General features: G+C 41.9%; 2 protein-coding genes across 2 annotated transcripts in view; one reads left to right on the top strand and one right to left on the bottom strand.

The window, feature by feature from the left end:
- RPRD1A (regulation of nuclear pre-mRNA domain containing 1A) overlaps positions 1-14,254 on the top strand; it is a 58,468-nt gene extending 44,214 nt beyond the window's left edge. The window contains exons 7-8 of the mRNA XM_074988009.1: positions 9,249-9,447; positions 9,675-14,254. Coding sequence (XP_074844110.1) covers positions 9,249-9,398 — 150 coding nt within the window. The 3' untranslated portion in view covers positions 9,399-9,447; positions 9,675-14,254. The remainder of the gene's footprint in view (positions 1-9,248; positions 9,448-9,674) is intronic.
- RMP24 (ribonuclease MRP subunit p24) lies at positions 14,255-22,457 on the bottom strand. Its single transcript, XM_074988013.1, has 5 exons — positions 22,302-22,457; positions 21,912-21,934; positions 20,578-20,777; positions 15,439-15,635; positions 14,255-14,972 (listed from the first exon to the last, which is right to left on the bottom strand). The coding sequence occupies exons 1-5, from the start codon at positions 22,379-22,381 to the stop codon at positions 14,819-14,821; spliced, it is 654 nt and encodes a 217-aa protein (XP_074844114.1). The 5' UTR covers positions 22,382-22,457; the 3' UTR covers positions 14,255-14,818.
- Between the last annotated feature and the right edge of the window lie 239 nt (positions 22,458-22,696).

The following is a 22,696-nucleotide window of genomic DNA, read 5'->3' as shown; positions in this document are numbered from 1 at the left end:
AAATCCCCTTAGCCAATTGGATCTCTCTCGCAATGTGTAGGAGAAACGTTGCCAAAATGATACATCTAGCTAATCAAAATATTGTTTTGGACAGTGCCCTTAGTCAAACTCAAGTTTAAATAGCTAAGAAAATCAAGTCCCTAAAGTTACTTCTTTGTGCTTCTGAAAGGGGAAATAGCATAACTGTAATCAGATTTAACATAAGTCAGACTCTGTTTGCTTTGTGCACATAAGTAGGTTAATTAGTTGAATCATTTATAGCTTGATTTTTAGAGATGCTCAGCACCCATAACTACCACTGAAGTAAACAAGATTGTGGATGCTCCTCAGGGTTATGTGATTTGTGCAGCTTTTAAGCCCAGTGACAGTTGTTGGGAATAAAGTCCATTTTTGTTAACATTTTAAACAACACTTTAAATGGAAAACCATGATTTAGCATTTTTAAACAACAGTTTAAAAAAAAAATCAAACTTAGGCAGAGCATGAAGATGCCATCTCAGCATCACTAAGTTTGGGTTCCATTGCTTTCTTTTTAAAGAAAGAGTCCAGCTTTGTTTGCTTACTAGGTTGAAGTGTGGCATCGTAACTTTCTCTGTGCCATGCCAAGTCATCATTTATGGCCCATGCCGTCTTTGCAGAATGATCAACAAGATGATCATTTGCCTTAAAAATGTCAATGAGCTCCTCAGCCAGTTCAAGCATATGCTGAAGGGTAGAAGTTGGGAGATCCTTTCTTTCATGCTTCTGTTCATCTTTGTCTTCTTTGTCCATACTTTCTTTGTGGAAGGCTTCTTTGTCTAATTCGGCAATATGCTCATTAGCAAGAGACGAAGAAGACAATTCCAATAATTCTTCCACATCCTCTTCAACTTCATCAAAGCCAGCCTCCCTTGCTAATTGCGTATGTCAGAATGAATGGAAGTTTCTTCAAACACTGTGGAGTCTTTCACCGCCTCAGGATAAACTCCCCCTTGCCCCCCAAACACTGTTCACCATGCAAATTGAGACTTCTTCCCAGGTGGCACAAGTTGATGATCATGGTGTGCATCATGTTAAATTTTTTCCAAAATTCCTGGACTGTGGGTTTTCCCTCACTGCCACTTTCTTGGATGAGTGCTTGAAAAGTGCTCCACAAATAACATACCCTGAAGGACGTAATAACCCCCTAGTCCATTGGTTGTGTGATTGATGTAGTCTGAAGTGACATTGAAGAACTTTGATATTTAAACAGAGGGCTTCGTAATCCAGGTCCTGGACACTAGCATTATTCAGAATCAGAAGAATCCTAAAATGACAAGTTTTGTTCCTGGCAATCCTTTTTAATTTCAGGGACAAAATATTTGACTAACCAGTCATGGAAAATTTGTCTTGTTATCCAGGCCTTAGTCTGATTTCCATATGACAGGAAGCCGAGATTTCACATAAGTTTTTTTGTTGGTTTTTGTTTTTTGTTTTAATAACTTGTGGGTTTTCACTTTGCTAGACAAGTAATGACTTGAGCTTCTTGTCATCTTTAGCATTGCCCCCTACCAGCAGAGTTAGGCTATCTTTAGAGGCCTTCAAGCCTGGAGCAATTTTTTTTTTAAAAGGCATATAGGTTTTAGATGGCATTCATTTCTAGTACAGACCTGTCCTATTTGCATTAAAAACTTGGCGAGGTTTGTAGCTGCCTTCATCAGTCACTTTGTTTCAGAAAATGCTTCAGTTGCCCACGTGTCAGCACTAGCTGCCTGTCCCTGCACTTGCACATTTTAAAATCCATACTTTTTCTGGAATCAGTGAAACAATCCTTAGCTTTCAGTATAAGTTTCTCCTCAGTTCTTTTTCATCAGTTTTTATATCCTCTCCTGAATGAGGGCTGGACCAATTGTGGTGTTGTATGTATTGTGAATTCGCCAGCTGTATAGCCAGCATCCATTCCGTTTTTCCCATTTTAGCATTTTTTGCTGCGCAGTCTTTACAGAGGAATACTTTGACACATGCTTTGCTTTAGTCACAGTGTCCTCAACGTTCTTGATAATAGCATGTACTGTCATTGGTTGTCAGTTCAAGATGGCGAGCAATAGTGACAGAACATTCACCTTTTTTACTGTCCAATTTTATGTCCAGAGCCATGCTGTTGCAGCTACGTTTACATTCACTAACTCCACTAGCACTGGCAATACGCATTGTTCCTGACTGAGGGCCTGAGGGAGACATGTCAGAGAGGCACTCCAGCTTGTTTCAAGTCCTCGCTGGTGCAAAATATGAATTAGGTAAGCATGAGGACGGGGGACATAAGAACAGGGAATGTAATGACATAAAGCGGAATAGTTCAGCTTTTCAGCAGCGACGTAAATGTGAAACAGCATTAAGCAGGGAGACATAACAGGACCGCCTGTGTACTGACATAAATATGACATTTTGTGTGTGTGTGTGTGTGTATGTATGTGTATATATATATATATATATATATATATGTATGTGTGTGTATATATATATATATATATATATATATATATATATATATATGTATATGATTGTGTGTATGTGTGTTTAGCAATAGTTTACTTTGCATGTTTAATATCAATCTTATAGCACTCCAGAGATACTTAGATGACTGCAGTGGTGTAGCCACCTTCACAAGACAAAGGATACAGAGGCTAAGATTCCCAAAATAGCTGTTAATATGGTAATCCTGTTTCGCAAGTGGAAGGCAATTGTAGTGTGGTGTTAAGCAGCCTGCTAAGGAACCTGTTGTGTACAGTATTACAGGGTATTTGCCAATTGCAAAATTTAAGATTTTTTTGAGTAATTCCTTAGAATTCTCTAACCAGTACAGTGTGGGAGGGATAGTTCAGTGGTTTGAACATTGGCCTGCTAAATCCAGGGTTGTGAATTCAATCACTGAGGCGGCTCTTTAGGGATCTGGGGCAAATAGATTAAGGAAAAAAATGGGATGGTGCTTGGTCTTGCCAACAGGGCAGAGGACTGGACTCAATGACCTCCTGAGGTCCCTTCCAGTTTTATGAGATGCGTATCTCCATATATTTACTTATTTGTATGTGACCCATGCCTGTTTCCTTAGCCCTTCTGTCAGTTCTCTAAAGGGTCACAGCCTCAACTGCTGTACAATTCTTATCTGCTTTTGAGAGCAATTTGGAATTAAGATTTATTCAATGCTATCCCCATTAGTTCTCTTTAAGGAAAATAACCTTTCGTATTATTTTATGGTCAGGCTAGTTGGCTTTTGCCAATTTTAGCATAATTTGACAGTTTGATTTTGCTTAGGATTCCACTGAAACTCTCCTGTATTGTTGCAGATTTTTTATATCATTACTGAAGCCAACTCTATGAGCTTCAAGCTTTCTGTCAGCTCCTTGGAAGCTGGTGCCTTAATGTTGAACCTTTAGACATTTGTGTTCTGAAACTGGTGAATCTAATGCAATGAAATGTTGTACATATTGCCAAATTATTTGTCTGTGTCTTAAACCATGTCTACACTAGCAAGGTCTTTCAAAAGATAAATCGATAGCCACGGCCCTTTCAAAAGAGCTGGCAGAGGATCTACACACACAATGCATTCTTTTGAAAGTAAATCGAAAGGACACAGCACTTTTTCAAAAGTGCTCCTCCAATTCTGGATCAGGAACAGCACCTTCTTCCAAAAGAGTTTTTCAGAAGAAAACGTGTAGACACTCCATAGGCTCTTCTTTTGGAAAAGGAGTCCTCCATGGCACCAGCCAGCTGGCGTGCATGGATGCCCTGGGCAGCATGAGCAGAGCTATATGTTCCCTGTGCACAGCTGTGTTTAAAGACACAGGGACCCAGAAATCTCATGGCAGGAAGCTGTGTGTGTGCTGGTAGCAAAGCCACAGGCTCAGAGCTGTACGCTCTCACGGCCACCACCTGCAGCTGGTCCAGCCACCATGACCACCAGCCAGCCCCCATACAAACCCTAGGGGTCCCCTCCAAAGCCCTCACAGGGCTTGCAGGAGCTTGCCCAACTGCCCAAAAAATGGGCCCCCCTCCCCAGTTGGAGCTGGAGCTCCAGGACCTCCTTGGCCTATGGAGAGACAAGGAGGTCCTCCAGGAGACAAGCAGGAAGCGGAGGAATGCGGCCACCTTCTCCCATCTCACCACTGGACTGCTGCCTGGGTACACCCCACCTGGACGCAGGAGCAGGTCTGCCACAAAGTAAAGGCACTCCGGCAGGGGTATGCACAGGCCTGGGATGCAGCTGGCCAGTCAGGGACAGGACTTGCCAACTGCCCCTACTACTGAGAGTCTCAGAGCCTCCTGGGGCCCCGGGACACCATGCCACCACCCACTGCCCTAGACGCCACAGTGAATGAACCACACCATAAGGTGGAGGCTGAGATGGAGGCAGAGCCAGGACCTCATGGCTGTACCACCCTGCTAGGCACTGAGCAGGAGCTGCCCTCTGATGGGTCCAGTGACAACAGGGACCATGTTATTGACCTCCCATCATGGTCGACCAGCTGGGTGACAGCCAGCCGGGTGTTATTGGAACACGGTGAGGAACCTTCTGTTAAGTATCTGGCAGGGCACACACCCCGCATCATGGGACAGTGGCACCTGCCACAGCTGCCAGCAGGCCTCCACTATGGCTAGCGGCCCTAGCCCAGACACAACCCCAATGTGTGCAGCACCTTGCACTTTGTAATAGCCTCTGGCTACACTCAGCACTCAGTCCTGTGGACAGCACTGCGAGCTGCATGTGCAGCTGGGACCAGGGCCAGACTACGGCGGGGATCCCTGAGTACCTGTGATCCGCCACAACTGCCATACCATTGGACGGGAGGGTGGGGGGCCACTGCCCATGGGTGAGGGGCATGGCTCTTGGCACAGTGGTGCAGGCCCGATGTGCCATCCATCTCCTTCCTTCCATTCATACAGCTATGCTGTCAAAGGGTCAGGTGAGCCCATCCCATCCATCATGCCGGACAACCCACTGTAGGCAGAGGAGAAGGCCCAGGCACCCCCTGCACCAGCACCATAACAGGAGTGGAGCACCCAGAGGCTTGTGGCAGACGCCACCATCTACACTGCTGCCATGTGCCTCCAAATAGAGGTGGCTGAGTGGCGTCTCTGGGTCGAGGAGGCAGACCTGGCCTGGTGGCAGAAAGCCTGGGCAGAACTCATGGGAAACCTGAGGGACATAATGATCATCCTTCAGGAGCACCTGACCGGCTGCTGCCCCTACCAGCTGCTCCTTCTCCCCGCCTCCAAGCCTGAGCCTGCCAAAGCCCTCCCATGGCCCTACCTCCCCGTGCTTCCTGCTCCATCCCAGCCCTGGTGGGTACGCCAAACCTGGGGTAAGAGGGAATCCCAGGGCCGACAGGGCTCACAGTCCTCCACCTTCACCCTGGACTAATGCCCCCTCTCCAGGTTGAGGTGCCCCCCTTCCCTAGCCCCCCAATATACGTAGTTAGCCCCTGTTCCCTACTGTACATATTTAAGTGTACTGTTTGTATTTTTCACACAGTTCATATTTTTGGGTAAACAGGTTTTTTTTTGGGTCAACTATCCCCTTGTTCTGTGCTCATGGTGAGAGGTGTAAATGTGAGGCTACCTGTGGGGGGTGCCTGTGAGAGGATCACTGGGGCCTTGCGAGGACAGCTCTTGCGGAAGGCCTTCCTAATGCATACCCTGTCCTGGTGGCCCTGAAAACTCAGGGCAGTGGCTGGCTGTTCATAGCCAGGGCCAGACTCAGCTGCCCACTCCTGGACAAATGCCTCACTCTTGCTCTCCATCACGTTGTGGAGAGCACAGCAGGCACTTACCACCTGGGGGATATTCTACAGGCCAACCTCCTGGTGCATTCGGAGGCACCTGAAATGGCCCTTCAGGCACCTGAACACGTGCTCTACTGCACTGCTGGCCTGGCTGAGCCTAGTATTAAACAGCTCCTGGGTGGGGTCTGGATGGCCACTGTAGGGCTGAATTAGCCAGGGCTGCATAGGATAGGTGGTATCTGCCACCGTGCACAGAGGCATGGTGACATCAGTGATTGGGAGCTTCCATGGGGGAGATGTAGGTTCCTGCCTCCATGTGCCAGCAGAGACTGTAGTTCTGAAACACAAGTGCATTGTGTGTCCGGCTTGACCAGCCCACATATACGCCCATGAACTGTTCTGTGGAGTTTACCATGGCCTACAGCACGACCAAATGGTAGCCTTTTCAGTTTATGTACTGGCCCACACTGTGTTCCAGAGCACAGATAGAGATATGGGTCCCGTCCAGGGCGCAGAAGCAGTTTGGGAAGCCGACCATGGCAAATAAATGGTGACATCTGGATCCCCCATGTGGTCAACCCTCTGACGCAGCATGACGTTGATGGCCCGGATGACCTGCATGGGATGGAGGGCATATGCACTCATGAGGGCGTGATGGTGTGCGCCTGACCCCCTCCCCCATGCTCCCTCCTGGCCCTTTCCCACCTTACCTGTGGTTGGTGCCTGACGAGGGCACGCCTTACCTCCATGAGGACAGCTCCAATGGTTGCCTTGCCCACCCAGAACTGGTGCCCCATGGAGTGGTAGCTGTCCAGGGTGGCCAGCTTCCATATGGTGATGGCAACCTGCTAAAAGAGGGGAAGAGTGGGCCACATCTAGGTGTCCTGATGTCTGAGGACAGGGGTGAGCCAGTTGCAGAGCTTCAGGAAGGTCTGCTTGGTCATCTTGAAGTTCTGCAGCCATCTGGAGTCATTCCACTACCCCATCACAAGCCACTCCCACCAGCAGGAGCTCCTGGGATTGTTCCAGAGGTGCTGGGGTATCCAGCGGTGGGGCACCAGCAGGGTCATGGGGAGAAGGGCTCCCCAGCACCAGCGGTGAGGCTTGCCCACTGAAGGAAGTGGAGGGCGGCCACGACCACGGTGGCCAGCAGGCCAACCACGGCATCCATTATGTCCAGCTCTGGGTGCTGCTGGGAATCAATTTGGCTGTGCGATGGTGCAGTGGCTCTGCTTTGCTTTGGTCAGCTTGGCAGGCCTCTGTGTGTGCAGGGAGGGGTGTTTTGGAGGGGCGCTTTAAGGGAGTGGCTGGCCAGGCCCCCGGAAGAGCTTGGCAGCCAGGCGACCCCAGCTGCAGCATTTCCTGCTCCATTCTTTCAAAAGAGCAGCCAGGGCTGTGTGACCGCTCTCTTTCTAAAGAGCAGATCAGACTTTTGAAAGAGCGGATCGAAAGAGCAATCCACTTTTTGTGTGTGGACGTGCTCTTTCAAAAGATGATCTTCCAGAGTATGTCTTCCAGAAGATCTCCTTTCAGATGAGCACTGTAGTGCAGATGTAGCTTTTTTCTTTCTTTAATTTGACATCTTGGCCAACTACATCACCAGAAAGTTCTGAAGTATTTGTTCATGCAGGCTGGACAAGAAACAAATGGAAATGAAACCATAAGGTCATTGTCAGACATTTAGGTTTTAAGATCTTTGTGGCAAAGAACCATTTCTTTGTATCAGTGTTTGTGTGCATAAAGTTAATCCCATTGGGACCTCTGGATACTATGCAGCAGTCATTAGCTGCAGTTTCTAGTGGTCTAATGTCACAGCTGTTTTGAGCACATCAGGGAACCAGAAATGTTAGATTCTATTTCTTGCTGTGCTCTAATTCCCAGTGACATGTTGGACAAGTCACTCAGCTTTCCCTGTTGACTCAGTCTAATTGTTTTTAAAAATGGGGCCAGTAATGCTTATCTCACAGTGTTGTTGACGTTTGTATGGCTTGATTAATCTTTGCAAAGCAATTTGAAAGCTTCCTAATAAAGACCCCAGTCCTGCAAATACATAGGGTGAAATCTTGCCTTCCTCCATCTAATTTAAATAATGTGAGCTTTGCCATGGATTTCAGTGGGGTCAGGATTTCACCTCTGAATTCTTAATAGTTGGTAGGATCAGCACCTAAAGTTCTATTGGAGTACAAAGTAGTATTTCCGTGAAACGTCACGCTACATTCAAGATAACTTACTATTCCATCTCATGATCAGTATAATAATGGGTATTATATATGGGTATTATAAACGGGTTTTAATATTTAAAGCCAAACTGTTGTTAGCTTCTCTATTCACAGTGTTTAACTCCAGCAAATAATATAATTATGTGGGCTGGTATTTTGTTAATGAAGAAGGCATTGAGAATGCTAATTCCACCTGTGAACAAGAAAATTCCAACTTAGACAGTTTTTGTACTTCTTACTTCCCCAAAATGTGAAAACAAGCCAAAAAACCCAGTTTGCACATGAAAAAATGTGGTTTCAAAACAAATGCAGGTTTATGCAACCTCAATTTTTGGTGAAATATAGAGTTCATTTTTAGACTCCGTTATTTCATCCATGAAAAGGAGTTCGCAAATCCAGCTTATATATTAAAATAGTCACACAAGTCTGGAAATTTGCTGTGGTGTAAGGAAAAATATTCTAAATTGTCATGCCATTTTTTTACTGAAATTTTATTGTATGTGTGACTGTTAGTAAATTCTCTGACATCTGGCTAGTCTCCTTGGCATTTCTAGTGCTTTAATTGGGAGGAAATGAGACTGATGCAACTTTCCTGCTAGTGTTAATAACTAGTAACTTTCTGGATGTCAGAGGAGTTATCAGGAAAATGAGAAAAAAATCAGTCGCAAGTAGCTTTAGTACCATAGTTTGTTTCGGAGTCATCACAATGCTATTAGTCACATGAAGAAATTTCTACAATTAGATCATTTAGGACTGGTATCCTCCTTGTTTAGCTTTCACAGGCTATGTCTACACTTGTCGCATGGTAATCAGGGTGATGGGAGATTACTAATGAAGTGCTGCAGTGAATATGCAGCACTTCATTAGGCTAATTCTCCCACGTGGCAACTTCAAAGTGTCAAACTTCAAAGTGCTGGCATGCCGTGTAGCCACAGGTGCTTGGAAGTGCCCATGCTACTTCTAACTGCCTTTACTCCTCAAAATTTTAATTGCAGCACTTCATTAGTAGTCTCCCATCACCCTCATTACCATGCCCCCTTCAAAGAAGTGGGGAAATGTAAACGTAGCCATATAGTCTCAGGGTAAAGAAAAATACCCCAAAATCAAAATATATGGTGATTTCTTGAGCAATATTGTGATTCCTAACCTATCTGTGAATCAAACACAGATTCTAACAGATGATAAACTCTACTTGGAAAACGTCCGTCTCTCTCCACTATAAACCCATATTTAATTACCTCACTTGCAACAGTGATTTGAAAATCATCTGTTAACTACTTTTGCTTTACAGGAATACAAGCGCAAGTTAGCCAGAGTATCCCAAGTGCGAAAAGAACTCAGGTCACGAATCCAGAACCTTCCCGATCTGTCTCGGCTTCCCAATGTTACAGGCAGCCATGTGCACCTACCATTTGCTGGAGACATCTACAGTGATGATTGATTAAAACAACATATATTTCTACAGCCTCTGCTCTTCTATGGAGTGAGGGGTAGGTCAGACTGATTGATATTCCCGTAGTATTATTTTTGTACATTGTTGGATAGTGGTGGTAAAAAAAAAACAACACTCCAAATAATTTGTAAGAATTGTTTAAAATATTGGTTTGTTTACTGTTTTATTGGGAAGTGAACATATAGGTACATTTATAAAAGGTGGCATCTGTATATTATTATGTTAATGGGTAATTATCTTAAAATATTCTTATCTTCTGTACAGATTTTGACCAGATGCCCTGTAAGAAGCTGATTATTTTATTTTTCTTGTGTACCCTCTACTCAACATAGTTCAGTATATAATCAAATAATACGTTAAAATTGCCACATTTCAATGCCTACTCAGGCAATATAACATTATTAAAATCACAATCTTATGTTTATAAGAAGACTACTGCAATTTATTTTTACGTGGAGAATAATGTTTTGGTTATTTATTAATTTAATTTACCCACCCGAAATAAGACTCTTGGTTTATTTTAAAGAAAATTTATTAACCAACTTCGAAAGTGCAAAATATAAATCATGTTAAATTAAACACATCTTAAGTGACTCAAACTGTGCATAATTTTAATATTTAAATGTAAACATTACAATACAGAATAATAACAATAAAAATAATAAGAACTACACATTTGAATTAATACAATAGAAATGCTTTTTTCTCTGACAGCTTGGTTTTTGAATAGAAAGAGCACTTCTTTGTATAATATCCACTTTGTGCCACATCCATTCCATTAACAAACCTGATCTGAGAAATGGCAAGTCATTCCGCAGCTTTAATTATTACAATTAGTATTTTGTTGTCTATGGAAACTTTGGGCCAAAACATCCTCTCACATGGAGAACCTCTCCAAAGAGGCCAATGAGAGCCACAGCTCCCCTGCCTGTGAACCTCCCAGCAACCATCTAGATCTTGGTCTCATTTTTGTACAACGAGGGGATTTTCTCTCAGCAATACTAGGCCACGGTGTGTATTAAACAGTTGAATTATTGGTGAATTTGTGTTTAAAAGCAAACTCTATCACGGTATAAATGTAGTACTTATGTATTAGTAACCTCTGAAAATAAAGTTGTTTGCCCCTTTCCTCTTTAAAACACTGAGAGGCAGATATTTATGGGTATTTAAGAGCTCAAGATACAGCTAGATGCCTAGAGGGATTTTCAAAAGCGACTTAACTTGCCATTATTAGGAGTTAAGCAACAAGGTGCTTTTGAAAAAATCCCGCTAGACTCCAAGTCCTAGCTGGATCCTTAGGCTCCTGAATACCCTTAAACATCTGACACCAAGTGTTCTGAGTTTTCTTACTCTGGGAGGCTCTATTATTAAATGCTCTAGCAAGAGGTTTGCCCAGGGAAGCCATTCAATTATAAACTTTCAAAACAATATGAATAGATATCCGCCTTTAGTCATATTTGTCATGCAAACTACAACTGTTTGTCAGTATAAACAAAAATCAAGTTTACAGGCAATTAACACTCTACTCCCCTTTTTACACACTTAAAAACAGTAGTTTTCAAATAAAATAAACTAACTCAGGATAATTGTTGAGCTAAATCCTGGCCCTACTGAAGTCAGTGGATGTTTTGCCAATTGCTCATTGGCTCTGGAATACTTGTTAACTGCCTTCTTTTTAAAAATGTTCTTATTTGGACAGAAGCACATACAGTCAGGTTTTTTTTTTTTGTTTTTTTTTTTTTTGCAAAAAGTGCCACAAATGTGCTATAATCAGATGGATACATCCATAGATTGAAATTACAGGATTTTTGCAAGGCCTCATTACTTCAGAATAGAGGTTGGCAGCTCATAGAATGGTCTGAGAAAGTTTGGAGTTCTCCATGGATATCTCTATGCATCTGAAGCTAACAGAGGAATAAGAGGTATGTGCAAAGAGGGCCAGACTCTGTATGGTATTTCCTGAGACTCTTCCAATTCTCCCTAACAGTATACTATCTAAGCTAAGCTATGGCAGCTGCCATAGCTTCTCAAGCCACACCTGACCCCCAAAACACTCTGAGGTTTACATGCAGGAAGTGGAAACCTGTGGAAATTAAATCTGACAGATCAACATTCATTTTTGTACCTTTACCCTGCAATTTGCAAGATGACACTATGTAGAGTTGTTTTCATTGGTAGTTTCCAAGCCAAAAGTCTGATTAAAGGATGGGAACACGCGTAATGGTCTGAGCTCACCATACTTCAACAGATTTATAGCCATTTAAGTGAGCTTTAAACTAATTTTGTCATTCCACAGTCAAAACCAGACTGGGAAGGATATTGACCCATAATTAGTAGTGAGAAACTAGCTGTGTTTTTTTAAGCATAATAAAGTATGTAACAAATATCCATAGTTGTCTTTGCAAAGCACATTCAACTTGAAGATTACTTGAAAATTTACACCAGATTAAGATTCTTCAGGTTTAAAGTGTTCTTGTTCATTACAACTGTAGCTGTATAAATGTGGATGCACCCACGCGTTATTACTTTAAAAAAGCACTCTCCTTTTGCATAGCATAGTACAATATTCTTATAAATTAAAAAAAAAAAAACATCTCAGATGAGTTCTCGTGAATCATAAATGCACAGAACAAACCAGTAGTCTTAACCCTGTTCCAAGGCAGATGGACTGCTATTGCTGTTAAAGTCATTAAGGCTTTCCAGGTTTAAAGAGTCCACTGCTGCAGTTCATTGTAAAATCAGAGCCTGGATTTTTAGAATGTTGTAAAAAGTGTAAACATTCATTCCTTCTCTACTTACCTTGTCCAGGAAAAGGGCAAAAATTAATGTGTAAAGGTCAAGGAAAATCAGGATCCAGCACCTCTGGGATGGAGAGAAAGGTAGACACTGCCTACACTGTTATTCTCTTGTTAAATTTTATTAATATTGTTGTGTATCTATAGCTGTAGAAGTAGTTAAAGACAAGATTTAGGAAAAATATACTTAAACTTTTTCTTGAGTTGAATGTTAATTTTGGTATAATTTTAAAGTGGAAAGTTTGAGAACTATACTTTTCTTTGGATAAAACATGCTCCATCTCAGTGCTTTTACTTCATGGAACTTTCACTTTTGTGGTGTGCGTCGGTTGGTTGCCTTTTTTTAAGTAACCACTTGACTTAATTTGGAAACAAACAGTTTGGGAAAGGTAAAGTGCTCCTTTTTTGTCACTAAAAGTATCTCATGCTAGGGAATGAATGATGCCCCAACTGTCTATGATTTCTATGAGCGTAACATCAATGAATCTGAAGTTGTAATGCTGTAATGCCATTCCCAGATTCACTGGAGAAGACATACAATACATTAAGACACAATAGCAGCCTTATGCAGTTGGTAGGTATCTTTGTTCTCAGATACCAAATATAGCATATATACCTGTGCACAAGATTGTTCACAGGTAGGTAAGATATAATCACCTAGTTTGGTTAAAGTTGTAGTTTGCTCACCTGACACAGTTGCACTGAAATCCAAATCACCTGCCCAAAGAAAGATGGATACTAGATACGAAATTTGTTTTACCTCAACAAACATTACATCTTGAAGTATTTTGCAGTAATAAATTAGAGCCTTCGGAAGAGAGAAACATTATTTATATGGTTATACAATTATTAGGCATTTTTAGTGAAAAAGCATGGACATAATCCTGCAGCTCGTAATCACAGGAATACTACTTACTTTCAAGTAATTCTGCTGGTGTCAATGGGATTACTCTCGTGAAGTTATGGCTTTGAAAATAAAGCCCTATAGTTGTAGTACTTTATTAAAAATCTATCTAAAAATGCCTATTCTCCATGATTGTGATCTTACAAATTTAACATTGTTGCTTACAAAAGAATTGTAAGTATTGAAAAAAGATAAAATGACTGCTCTGTAGAAAGTTATTGATTTCAGTAACATTAGCTTGACTGTGTTACATTCAGCTACTGTTTGCCTTTCATATATTAAACTAGTCAACCTTTCATGATTCTTCCACCTGCCCACCCACCCAACACAATCCAGGCTACATGCTTTAAAATCTAGAAGTCAGTGGCAAAACTCCCATGAATTTCAGTGTCTGAAATTGTGTCCTCTCGTGATCCCATCAAAAGGCCTGTACACCACTTGAAGGACTTAAATGGCCATAACCTATGCATAGGCCTTTTCCTGGCCCTCTGCTTGGTGGGGACAGGGCGGGGGGGGAATTCCGTTTGTAATAATTATGGTAATAGCAAATTATAGCATTATTGTACAAATGGTAGCATTCAGCTGCAAGGGCACTATTTTTGTTGGGCTGGTTTTCTGTTACTAAATGCATTTGGGATTAATTATTGCTTATTTTTCCTTTCTGATATTCTAACAGACTGTTTGTGCGAATATAGCAATTAGGATCTGGCTGTCAGCAACTCACTCTTAGAGAATCACCTTAAAAATCTTAGTAGGAATATGGATTACCTTTTTTTTAAAATGGGTGACCATTTTCTGTCTTTGAATCTGTCTGTGTGTTATCTTGATAAATAAGTCAGCTTCTCCATCTTGATATTTAGAAGTGTACATCTGATTTAATCATTACTACATTAAAAGTATCTTAGTAAGCATGATCCTTTTGGGGGGGGCAGGAATGCAATAACAGCACTTTGTAAAACTTGTTTGCAACAGAAATTTACTCATTTGTTGAAGGCTTACAAGAAAGATGTTTGAAATGTAAAAATGTGTTTCATTATTGTGCACTGCTCACAGACTGTGTAATTCTTGTGTAATTTGTCCTCTAAATAATTCTTCAGTGTATAATGATTTCTAATTTAAAAGAATAAAACACTGTACAAAACAGATCACAATTCAATGTTATTTAATGCTTAGATATCTTACCTATGTTCTCTGGAATATCAGTATATAACCACTGTTTTTTTCTGTGGGTCAATAGCCCCTGACCCACAAAATAGTGCCCCATCCCATCCTAAGTAAAACTCCAAGTAAACCAGTACCACTGTCAGCACAGATCTGTGAGTTTTATTGCGGTATAGAAGCCTATTTTAAAAATCATTACACTGAAGGAAGTCAATCTGGGCCAAGCACAGATTTTGGGCCTTTGATTCCTGAGCCATTAAAGACTGTGAAACAAGTTCAAACTTCCAAGACTTGTCTTACTACCTTATCAGCAATATACTTTGATAGCAATCCACATAAAAATACAGATAATGTTTCCAAACAATGCCCTTAATCCTCTGCTAGATGCTGATGGTCTTAGTGTACTCAGAAATTAAACCAACATTAACAGAAATTGTTTCTGTAAGTTCATAAAACTATTAAAGTCACTAATTTAGTTCATTTAGTGGCCCATGTTTAGCTACTATTATTGTAACCATTATCATGAGTATTGGTATTATTCATTTATTTCAAAGTGAAGACAAGAAGTTTTTCAGATCTCTCTTCTGGCTCTTTTGTTTTTCTTCACAATTAAGCAGCCATTTGAGTTGAGAGAAGTGAAATTTAGTGTTTTTTCGAGTCTTGGGGAAAGAACTGGATGGTGACTGTTCAGATATGAATGTTCTGAAAAACAAAAATCAGATAAAATTCTTATTAAAAGTGAGCCTTTTGGAATAATAATACAATTTTATAGTCTGATTTTGAAAGTGTGTACATAATTCAGGTGCATAATAATTATACATAGTGAGTTGTGAGAAGCACAATTACCCAAATATGTATGCAAGTACTGAATTTGTGCATACAATTACGTACATGCTTAGAAAATAAGAACCATAAATGGTACCTCACAGTAAGGCTAAGATTTATTTAAATAAAAATAAAAACCCAGAAATATTTTACTCAGTTACTCTTTTCACTGGACCTTTTGAATTTGTCCAATTAAAAGAACAAAAAGCAAACAAAACTGATTTTCCATTTCAGAACCCTGAGCACTTAACACTTAATTATAAAAGAATACTTTTCTGACTTCTAAGATTGTGCCCTATTCCCTGTTGTATGTTGCCTCTTTGAATAAAGTGGAAACAGGCACCTGGAATTTGATGCTGGACTCTTGCCTTTAGATCCTGATTTACTGTGGCTTAAGGGTGTCATTTTGTTTGCTGGTATTGGAGTCTTGGAGCCAGGTTTACTCTTTGGAGTACCAGAACGGCTTGTTGCTGTTGCCAGGAAATCCCTGCTTTTACCATAATGTCTTGTTGTTTTGTTGCATGTACTGCAAGTTACTAACTATGGAGAGAGGAAAGGAAATGTTAGTTCTTCTGTCTGCTTTCCCCATTTAATGTATAAAGGTGTCCAAAGCATTCTTCAGAATTACAGCATGAGTCAGGATGCTTAAATGCTTGCTTGTATGAAGCAGAGACATAAAAAGCAACATCAAATCCACATCTAACTTTTTCTTTAAAGCACTTAAGACATCAGATCCCCAGAGTGTGACTAGAAATGATGCCAGTCCCCTGGAAACTAATTTCAGGATCTTTAATTCTGTATCACAAGCACATGGAACGAAATACAAAAAATAACCTTGTCATAACATTGAACGTGGGTCTGACCCTACAATATTTTGAGTGTATCTCAATGGGATTCATTTTCACCAAAAACATAAGAATCTAGAATGACAAAATATATTTTAAAATTCGTTTTTAATTTACACTTTTACTTAACTATACACACACCTTTTGGTGAGTCTTCAAAGAAGAGATTAAAAATCCCAAACCTTCAAAAATAAAGACGTTACAGGTTGAACCTCTCTAATCTGGAACTGTTTTGCCAGGAAACATCTGTAATCCAGCATGATTTTAGTTAGCCAAACAAATCACTTATGGGTGTGACCAAGTTTCCTGTAGTCCCATAAAATTTGTTGACAGCTACCAGTCCTAGCTCTGAGTGTTCTGTGCTGTTATTTAGCTGTAATTTACCCCAAACGTCTTCTAAGAACCCAGTAAGAAGTGGAAATGCTGGTGTAATGTATTAGATAACATTGACCTCCCACATGGTGCAGCACATTTTCTCATTTGGCACCAGTTACGTCCCCAGGATGCTGGACAAGAAAGGTTTAACCTGTACTTCTAAAACAAGGTAGCCCAGTGGTATGGAGAGAAGGACTCCACAGGTAGAGCGTGACTAGAAAGCATTCAGTAAAGAAGTGTTGCTCAGCCAGGAGTCCAGGGCAGGTTTGAGGTCAGACAAGCAGAGCTAGCATTAGACTTGCTGGGGTCCAGGGCAGAAAGACAAAACCCCGCTGCACAGAGCTGATACCTGGGGCCCCAACCCACATCATTTGAGGATAGTGATAAAGACTGAGCAACTAAGCTTTGCCTGGCGCCTTGTGTCAGAGGGTCCTGGATAGTTGTCCCAATTGCTACCCCCTAATGCTAACCCTGGCTTTTATAGGCAAACAAACAGTTGTTGGGCTGTGGAGTTTTTGTAGAATGGGGGAGGAGGAGTAGATCTCAAAGAAAAAGGTTGAGAAGCCATACACTAAAATTCAATGGAGCTGAAATGGAAAGCAACTAAGTGGGCAAAACCATGTATTAAGAGACTGCCTGAGACATTACTCCTATCACATAACATCTCAAAAAAGTACAACCACTGCATTCACAAAATAGGAAAGCTTTTAATTTATTTTAGCTCTTTTTAATGGTTTCAGCCGGAAACAATGGAAAATCAAGAACTTACGACCTGCCAGCTCTCCACAGATGACCACCAGTAATCCACAGTTCAAACTTTGGGAATCAATTGTTAGGCAAAAATCTCTTTAATAGCTGATCTTCCATTAGCTGATAAAGCATATCTAGAAAAAGGATGTGCAGATGATGTCGCTAAGAGTTTTGTAACTCTGCAAAATTTAATAGTTTTATGCAAATTGCAAAGTTAGTTTGCTTAAACCAAGACATAAAATATTGCTAATGGCTAAGAAAGGTCTTGTTAACTTAGCCTGTCAGCTTGTTGGTTAAAATCCAAGTCAACTTTGTTTCTTATATGTCATCGTCTACAGTAGGAGCTTATGATTCTACAGTGGTAACTGTGGGAGCTGTCAGTTCGTGATAGTTATTTTTGGTAACACCAGAAACATTTCAAGCACAATCCAAGTAGCAAATTGCACAGCAATTCACACTAAGTATGCAAGTCAATCTTGATCTTAACTTGGAAAGATCTTAACAAGACTGTCAGTCTGTCTGAAGCAGAGCAGAAGGTATTATTACCATTTTTAAATCCCAATTCAAGGACACTCCATGGAGATTTCAATGAACCACAAAACAGAAACTCATATTTTATATGGCTGCCTGCTACATTCCAAGAATCTGTCCAACTTACAAAAGTACACTTTTGCTTAAAACCTGTACAGCTCTGCAGGTCACTATACATCAATATTTGGCTGTTCTGTTCTTTTTTTAAAATGTAGCAGTGCTTGCGCACTTTGCCAACTACTCACTCCTTAGTATCATTACTTGAATTTGCATGGGCAAGATCGCAAAGGGTTGTATCCACCCACATTACTGGAAGAGACACACTGAATATCAACTGTGTGAAATGACAGCTCTTCAGCTGTAGCCTAAATGTCTGTGATATCAAACCAGTGAATAATAAAAGCAAAAGTTCCAGGTTCACGGTGGTTTGTGAGCCCTTTAAATGGAAACCAAGATTTGGAGGGGAGAGGATTTGCTTGGTTTTGTTAGTTTTGTATTATGTCTGTCTGAAGTGCCTATTGCCTTCATAATATAAGTGATAGGAGATAATAACTATGATCCTTCTCAGCGGTGCCGATAGCCACCCTGGGCCAAGATGGGAGGAAGCCTGGCTTTGTGCCAGGAAGGGGTGGGGTCAAGAGTAGTCTGCTCTCAGACAGGCCCAAACTGCGGCAGTGGCCTTCCAACTTCCTCACAGCTAAGCGCAGGTAGAGGAGAGATGCTGCAACACTTCAAAGGGGCCTGGAGCTCCAGCCACTGCCACTGCCAAAACCCCAGGCCCAGGGGCAAATGTTCTGTTTGCACCCCCAACCCTGCCCCATTGGTGGGCCTGAGCCTTCTCAACCCAATCTTGTGTTCTTGGTGCTCCAGGTTTCTATTGTTGGAAATTCTGCCAAAGGAAGTTATAATCAGTTTCCTCATTTTGTAGAAAGCTGTCCAATCTGCCATCAGGGCACGTGATTAAGTATCAATGTTGTGTTATGTGCAGAGTCATCTTCATTTACTAAGACATCAGTCCACTTGATTATTTTAATACATTTGTATATCCCTACATCACAACATTAAAAGTATATATAGTTAGTTTCTGCATGATAACTTTAGAACTTGAGTACTTTTCCATGTTAATCATTCTGGAATACAATGAAGATCATTCAGTAAAATTAAACATTAGCTTTGTTCTATTTAGTGTTCAAGTGTCTTCCCTTTCTGCTTAATGACTATTAATTATTTTAATTAAATTACTTTGGATTTACACCTTGGTGTAAATGAGAGCAAGAACTTAGCCCTGAAAGCATTCTGAGACCTCACCTAATATATCTTGTTTGCAGCAGTGAGTCAGGTGACTTTTACTAGTAATAAAGCACTGTGCTCTTGGGTAGAAATGTGTATTTTCAACCATATAGACGGGGAAGCCAATTCATTTTTGCTGCTTGATGGATATTTTCTACTTTCAACTCAGCCAAGAAGTCACTGACTGGCTATCTGGCACAGAATATCAAACACTGGTCAGGGAAGTCTCTCACCCAACCCAGTTTTCCCTAAGGTTATTTGAGCTTCCTGTGGAAGACATCAAAGGCACCTCTGGCAGTTCATGCTCAATTAAATGAGACAAACCAAAACAACAACGGTCTCATTGTCCGATATATGTGTCACAATGGGTATCTTCACTTGCAAAATATAAGCAACAGAGACAATAATAACATGTTACTAAAGGTTTTGTGTGTCTTTAAACTTCTGAGTGCTTACAGAAATAATTTATTCTCATTTAGGTACGCAACTTAACAACAGACTTCCAAATGGGAGACTGGTGACAAGCATTTTCTCTCAGCAGAACTCTCCTTGAAATCTTCAGGCCTCCATGAGTTACGTCTATACAGTGTTTAGTAGCCCATGGGTCTGAGCCTTTCAGCACAAGGATGACAGATCTGGTCTCGCACAGCTTTTGCTACTATGCCAAAAACAGCTATGAAGACAGAGTTTGAAGCATGAATCAGTAGGAGACGCACCAAGACGTCCTGTGGTACCTCATAGATGAAGAGATATTTTGGAGCATAAGCTTTCAAGGGCAAAGAATTGCTTCATCAGATGCATGACACACTGCACTCCCTAGGTTTCAGTACCTTAACCACAACATCAAAGCCCTGTCCGAAACAGCTATTTTTAGAGCACTAGCATGAGCCTGCTTACCTCAGTTTAGACGTACTTCAAATGCTAAAGAAGGTGTCAAAAATCAGACAATAAGAGTTAATGTTGTTAAAATAACCTTAACTGGGATTATGTCACATGTATGTTTTTTATAAACATTTTATGACAGTTAACATTTAGCTCTATGCTTAAAAGAAAAAAAAAGTCCATAATCGCCAAACTAATATATCTCCTGGATGATTAACTCTTAGCAGGCTTTTCACCTTTGATTTCCTTATTTGTTTGTTTGTTTTTTTTTAAATAAAAAGGAAAAAAACACCTGCCTCTGCTTAAGGATGTTAGGATTTACCTGGCTCTGTGGGTCACAATGCTCTTGAGTGAAAAGGACGGAAAGAGGCAAATATTCTTTGCTTTTGCTAGTTTTGCTGGAGACCACATAAATTGATTAACAGATCAGTTTACAGTGGGCACATTCACAACAAACAGTAGTGATTTGGTTTTAGATTACATTTTAGACTATGCAGACTGTGGTACCTGTACATTTTTGCAGCCATGTGTCAGGATGTTTGGGGATTTCTCAACCTGTCATTTTCTCATCCCCTTGTTAAAGTCAAGCTTTTTGTTTTAAAAATACTTTCATGTGTATCTGAATGGAACTTGCCCAACAGGAAAATTACACAGAAAAAGCTATATTCTAATGAAATAATCTTATGGATTGCAAGCTCAATTTTGAAAGAGAAAAGCTTCCTGATCTTTTCTTCCCTCTCCCTTTAAGGGAAATAAAGGCTCCAGAGAAAAACAAACTCAGTTCCTGTTAATTGGAATAGCTATCTTACCAGAACACTTCTTGAGTCCTTGTACTTTTTCAAAAGCTTTGTCTGTTTCAAATTGAGTTTATGGTTCTTTGCCTCCCGATTAAGAAGTTTCTGTATCCGAGGAGTCACCTTCATCTTGGGTTTGAGACGTACTCTGTGGTTATCAGGAATCAGAAACTGAAAACAGTGAGGGCATATCCTTTCTTTGTCGGCTTTGTTATCTACAAGTGAATAAAGGTAACACAGTAAAACCTTAAATGAACTTCTCTCAGTAAGTATGTTTTCTAGATGAACATATATAAAAAGCATATATTACACCTAATGGTTTACTAATTTATAGCATATTGAATATTGCACATTAGTAAGGGCATTTCCTTTTGTCCACCATTTTTTAAATCTTATTCAGGTACAAGTACTTTGTTCAAACTATTCTATTACACGTGTTCCTAAGTCAGCGCTATATACACCTGCAGTGTCCAGTACAGTCTCCACTCACTGGAATCTGAGCCTCTGCCATCAGGCTCCTATCAGAATGAGGAGCCCCCTGCCATGGATCCCACACCAGAGGGGAATGCAGGGTAGAGGGGTGGGGAGACCTAGGCAGGCACCCTGCCTCAGAATGGTTGCTGACCCCTGGGCTAGGGGATGCCTGGCTCTGGCGGGGAGGGGCAGACTATTTATTTGGGGGAAGGGAGTAATGTGGCAAATAAAGAATGATGGCAACCACTAGTGTGGCAGTCTTTGAATTCCTATTGGCTACCACTGATATACACCATTAGCTTGAGTCTGCATTTCATAATCAACAAAAAACACATTCCTGTGAGGAACTTCATCAGCCTCACTCCTGTGTCAACACAGAATACAATGGAAATCAAAGGCAGTCTGTTCTTGCTAAGCTTCTTCTAAGACTGAGATTTAATTAAAAGTATAATAGTTTCAGAATCAGGGCAGAGTGATGAAATGCCGAAGTGTGAATGGGTGGAATTTAAAGAGATGGGCCTACCTCACTCCATTTTGGATAACATTAAATCAGACTACATGGGAGCCAGAGGGTCTACCACGAAAGCTCATGCTCCAAAATATGTTAGTCTACAAGCTGCCACAGGAATTCTTGTTGCTTTTGAAGATACAGACTAACACAGCTACCTCTCTGATACTTACCAAAAGAATAACATTTCTAAAAGCTACCAGATTACAAATTCCCTTCTGTCCCTCCCACCCCCATTTTGAAGGTGGAAAAACTGTCATATTTTAAAGGTCACATCCTATGTGTTGAACAGTCCAAAAGCTCTGAATTGAAATTGCCTACCTGGCTCCACCTTAAAGAACAAACTACGCTAATTATTTAAACTTGCCTTTTTCAGAATGACACATCCACCTGAGGGAGGAAGAAGAACGGGTTTACTCTGCAAGTTACAGGACACTGCAGCACCCCCCACCACCCCGAAGCTGGGACTGCAGGCGCTAGTTCCTGACCCCCACCCTGTGTCTGGGATGCCCTGTCAGAGGAAGTGTGGCCAGAAGGCGGGAAGCTGGCAAGGGGCCAGGCAGACAGCAGGGGTGCTGAGATCTCAGCCAATCACTGCCCAGCCAGGGCCCGGCGAGGCGTCAAGAAAGCAGGGGCACGTGGTGCCTGGGCACGAGGGGGAGCTCACTGAACGTCCTTAGGGGCGGGGCTGCCACTGCGCCGCGAATCAGAAGAGGCGCCGTTCTCCTCCCCCGCGAGTAGCGCGCGAGGCTCTTACATCAGGAATCGGGCCTGCGCCGGGCACGTGCCCATCAGAGCCCGGGCCGCTCCTTCCAAGAACCGCCGGCGCCTCGCCATCACAGCGGGAGCGCGCGCGCTGTGTGCCCCACCCGGAACCCGACCTCCCGCCTCGCGTCGCTCCTTCCGCTGGGAAAGCGCGGCCGCCGGATCCCGCTGGAAACAGCCTCCGCAGAACTAGCGTTCCGGCCGCGCCGGGAGGGCGGGGTCTGACGTCGGTCGGGCCCCTCCTCACGCACACGTGGCGTTGCCGCAGGGGACCCGGGAAAGCCAGCCGGGCCTGTGCCAGCCTGGCCTAGGCGGGGCAGGGGTGAGAGGCTTACAGCCCCTGTGCTATCCCAGCCTGGGTCCCCGCCAGTTCTCGCTAGCGTCCTG

This window comes from Carettochelys insculpta, chromosome 2 (assembly GCF_033958435.1).
Source record: "Carettochelys insculpta isolate YL-2023 chromosome 2, ASM3395843v1, whole genome shotgun sequence".
NCBI classification, from domain to species: Eukaryota; Metazoa; Chordata; order Testudines; family Carettochelyidae; genus Carettochelys; species Carettochelys insculpta.
The sequence above is the reverse complement of the archived record's forward strand: the minus strand, read 5'-3'. Positions and strand labels throughout refer to the sequence as shown.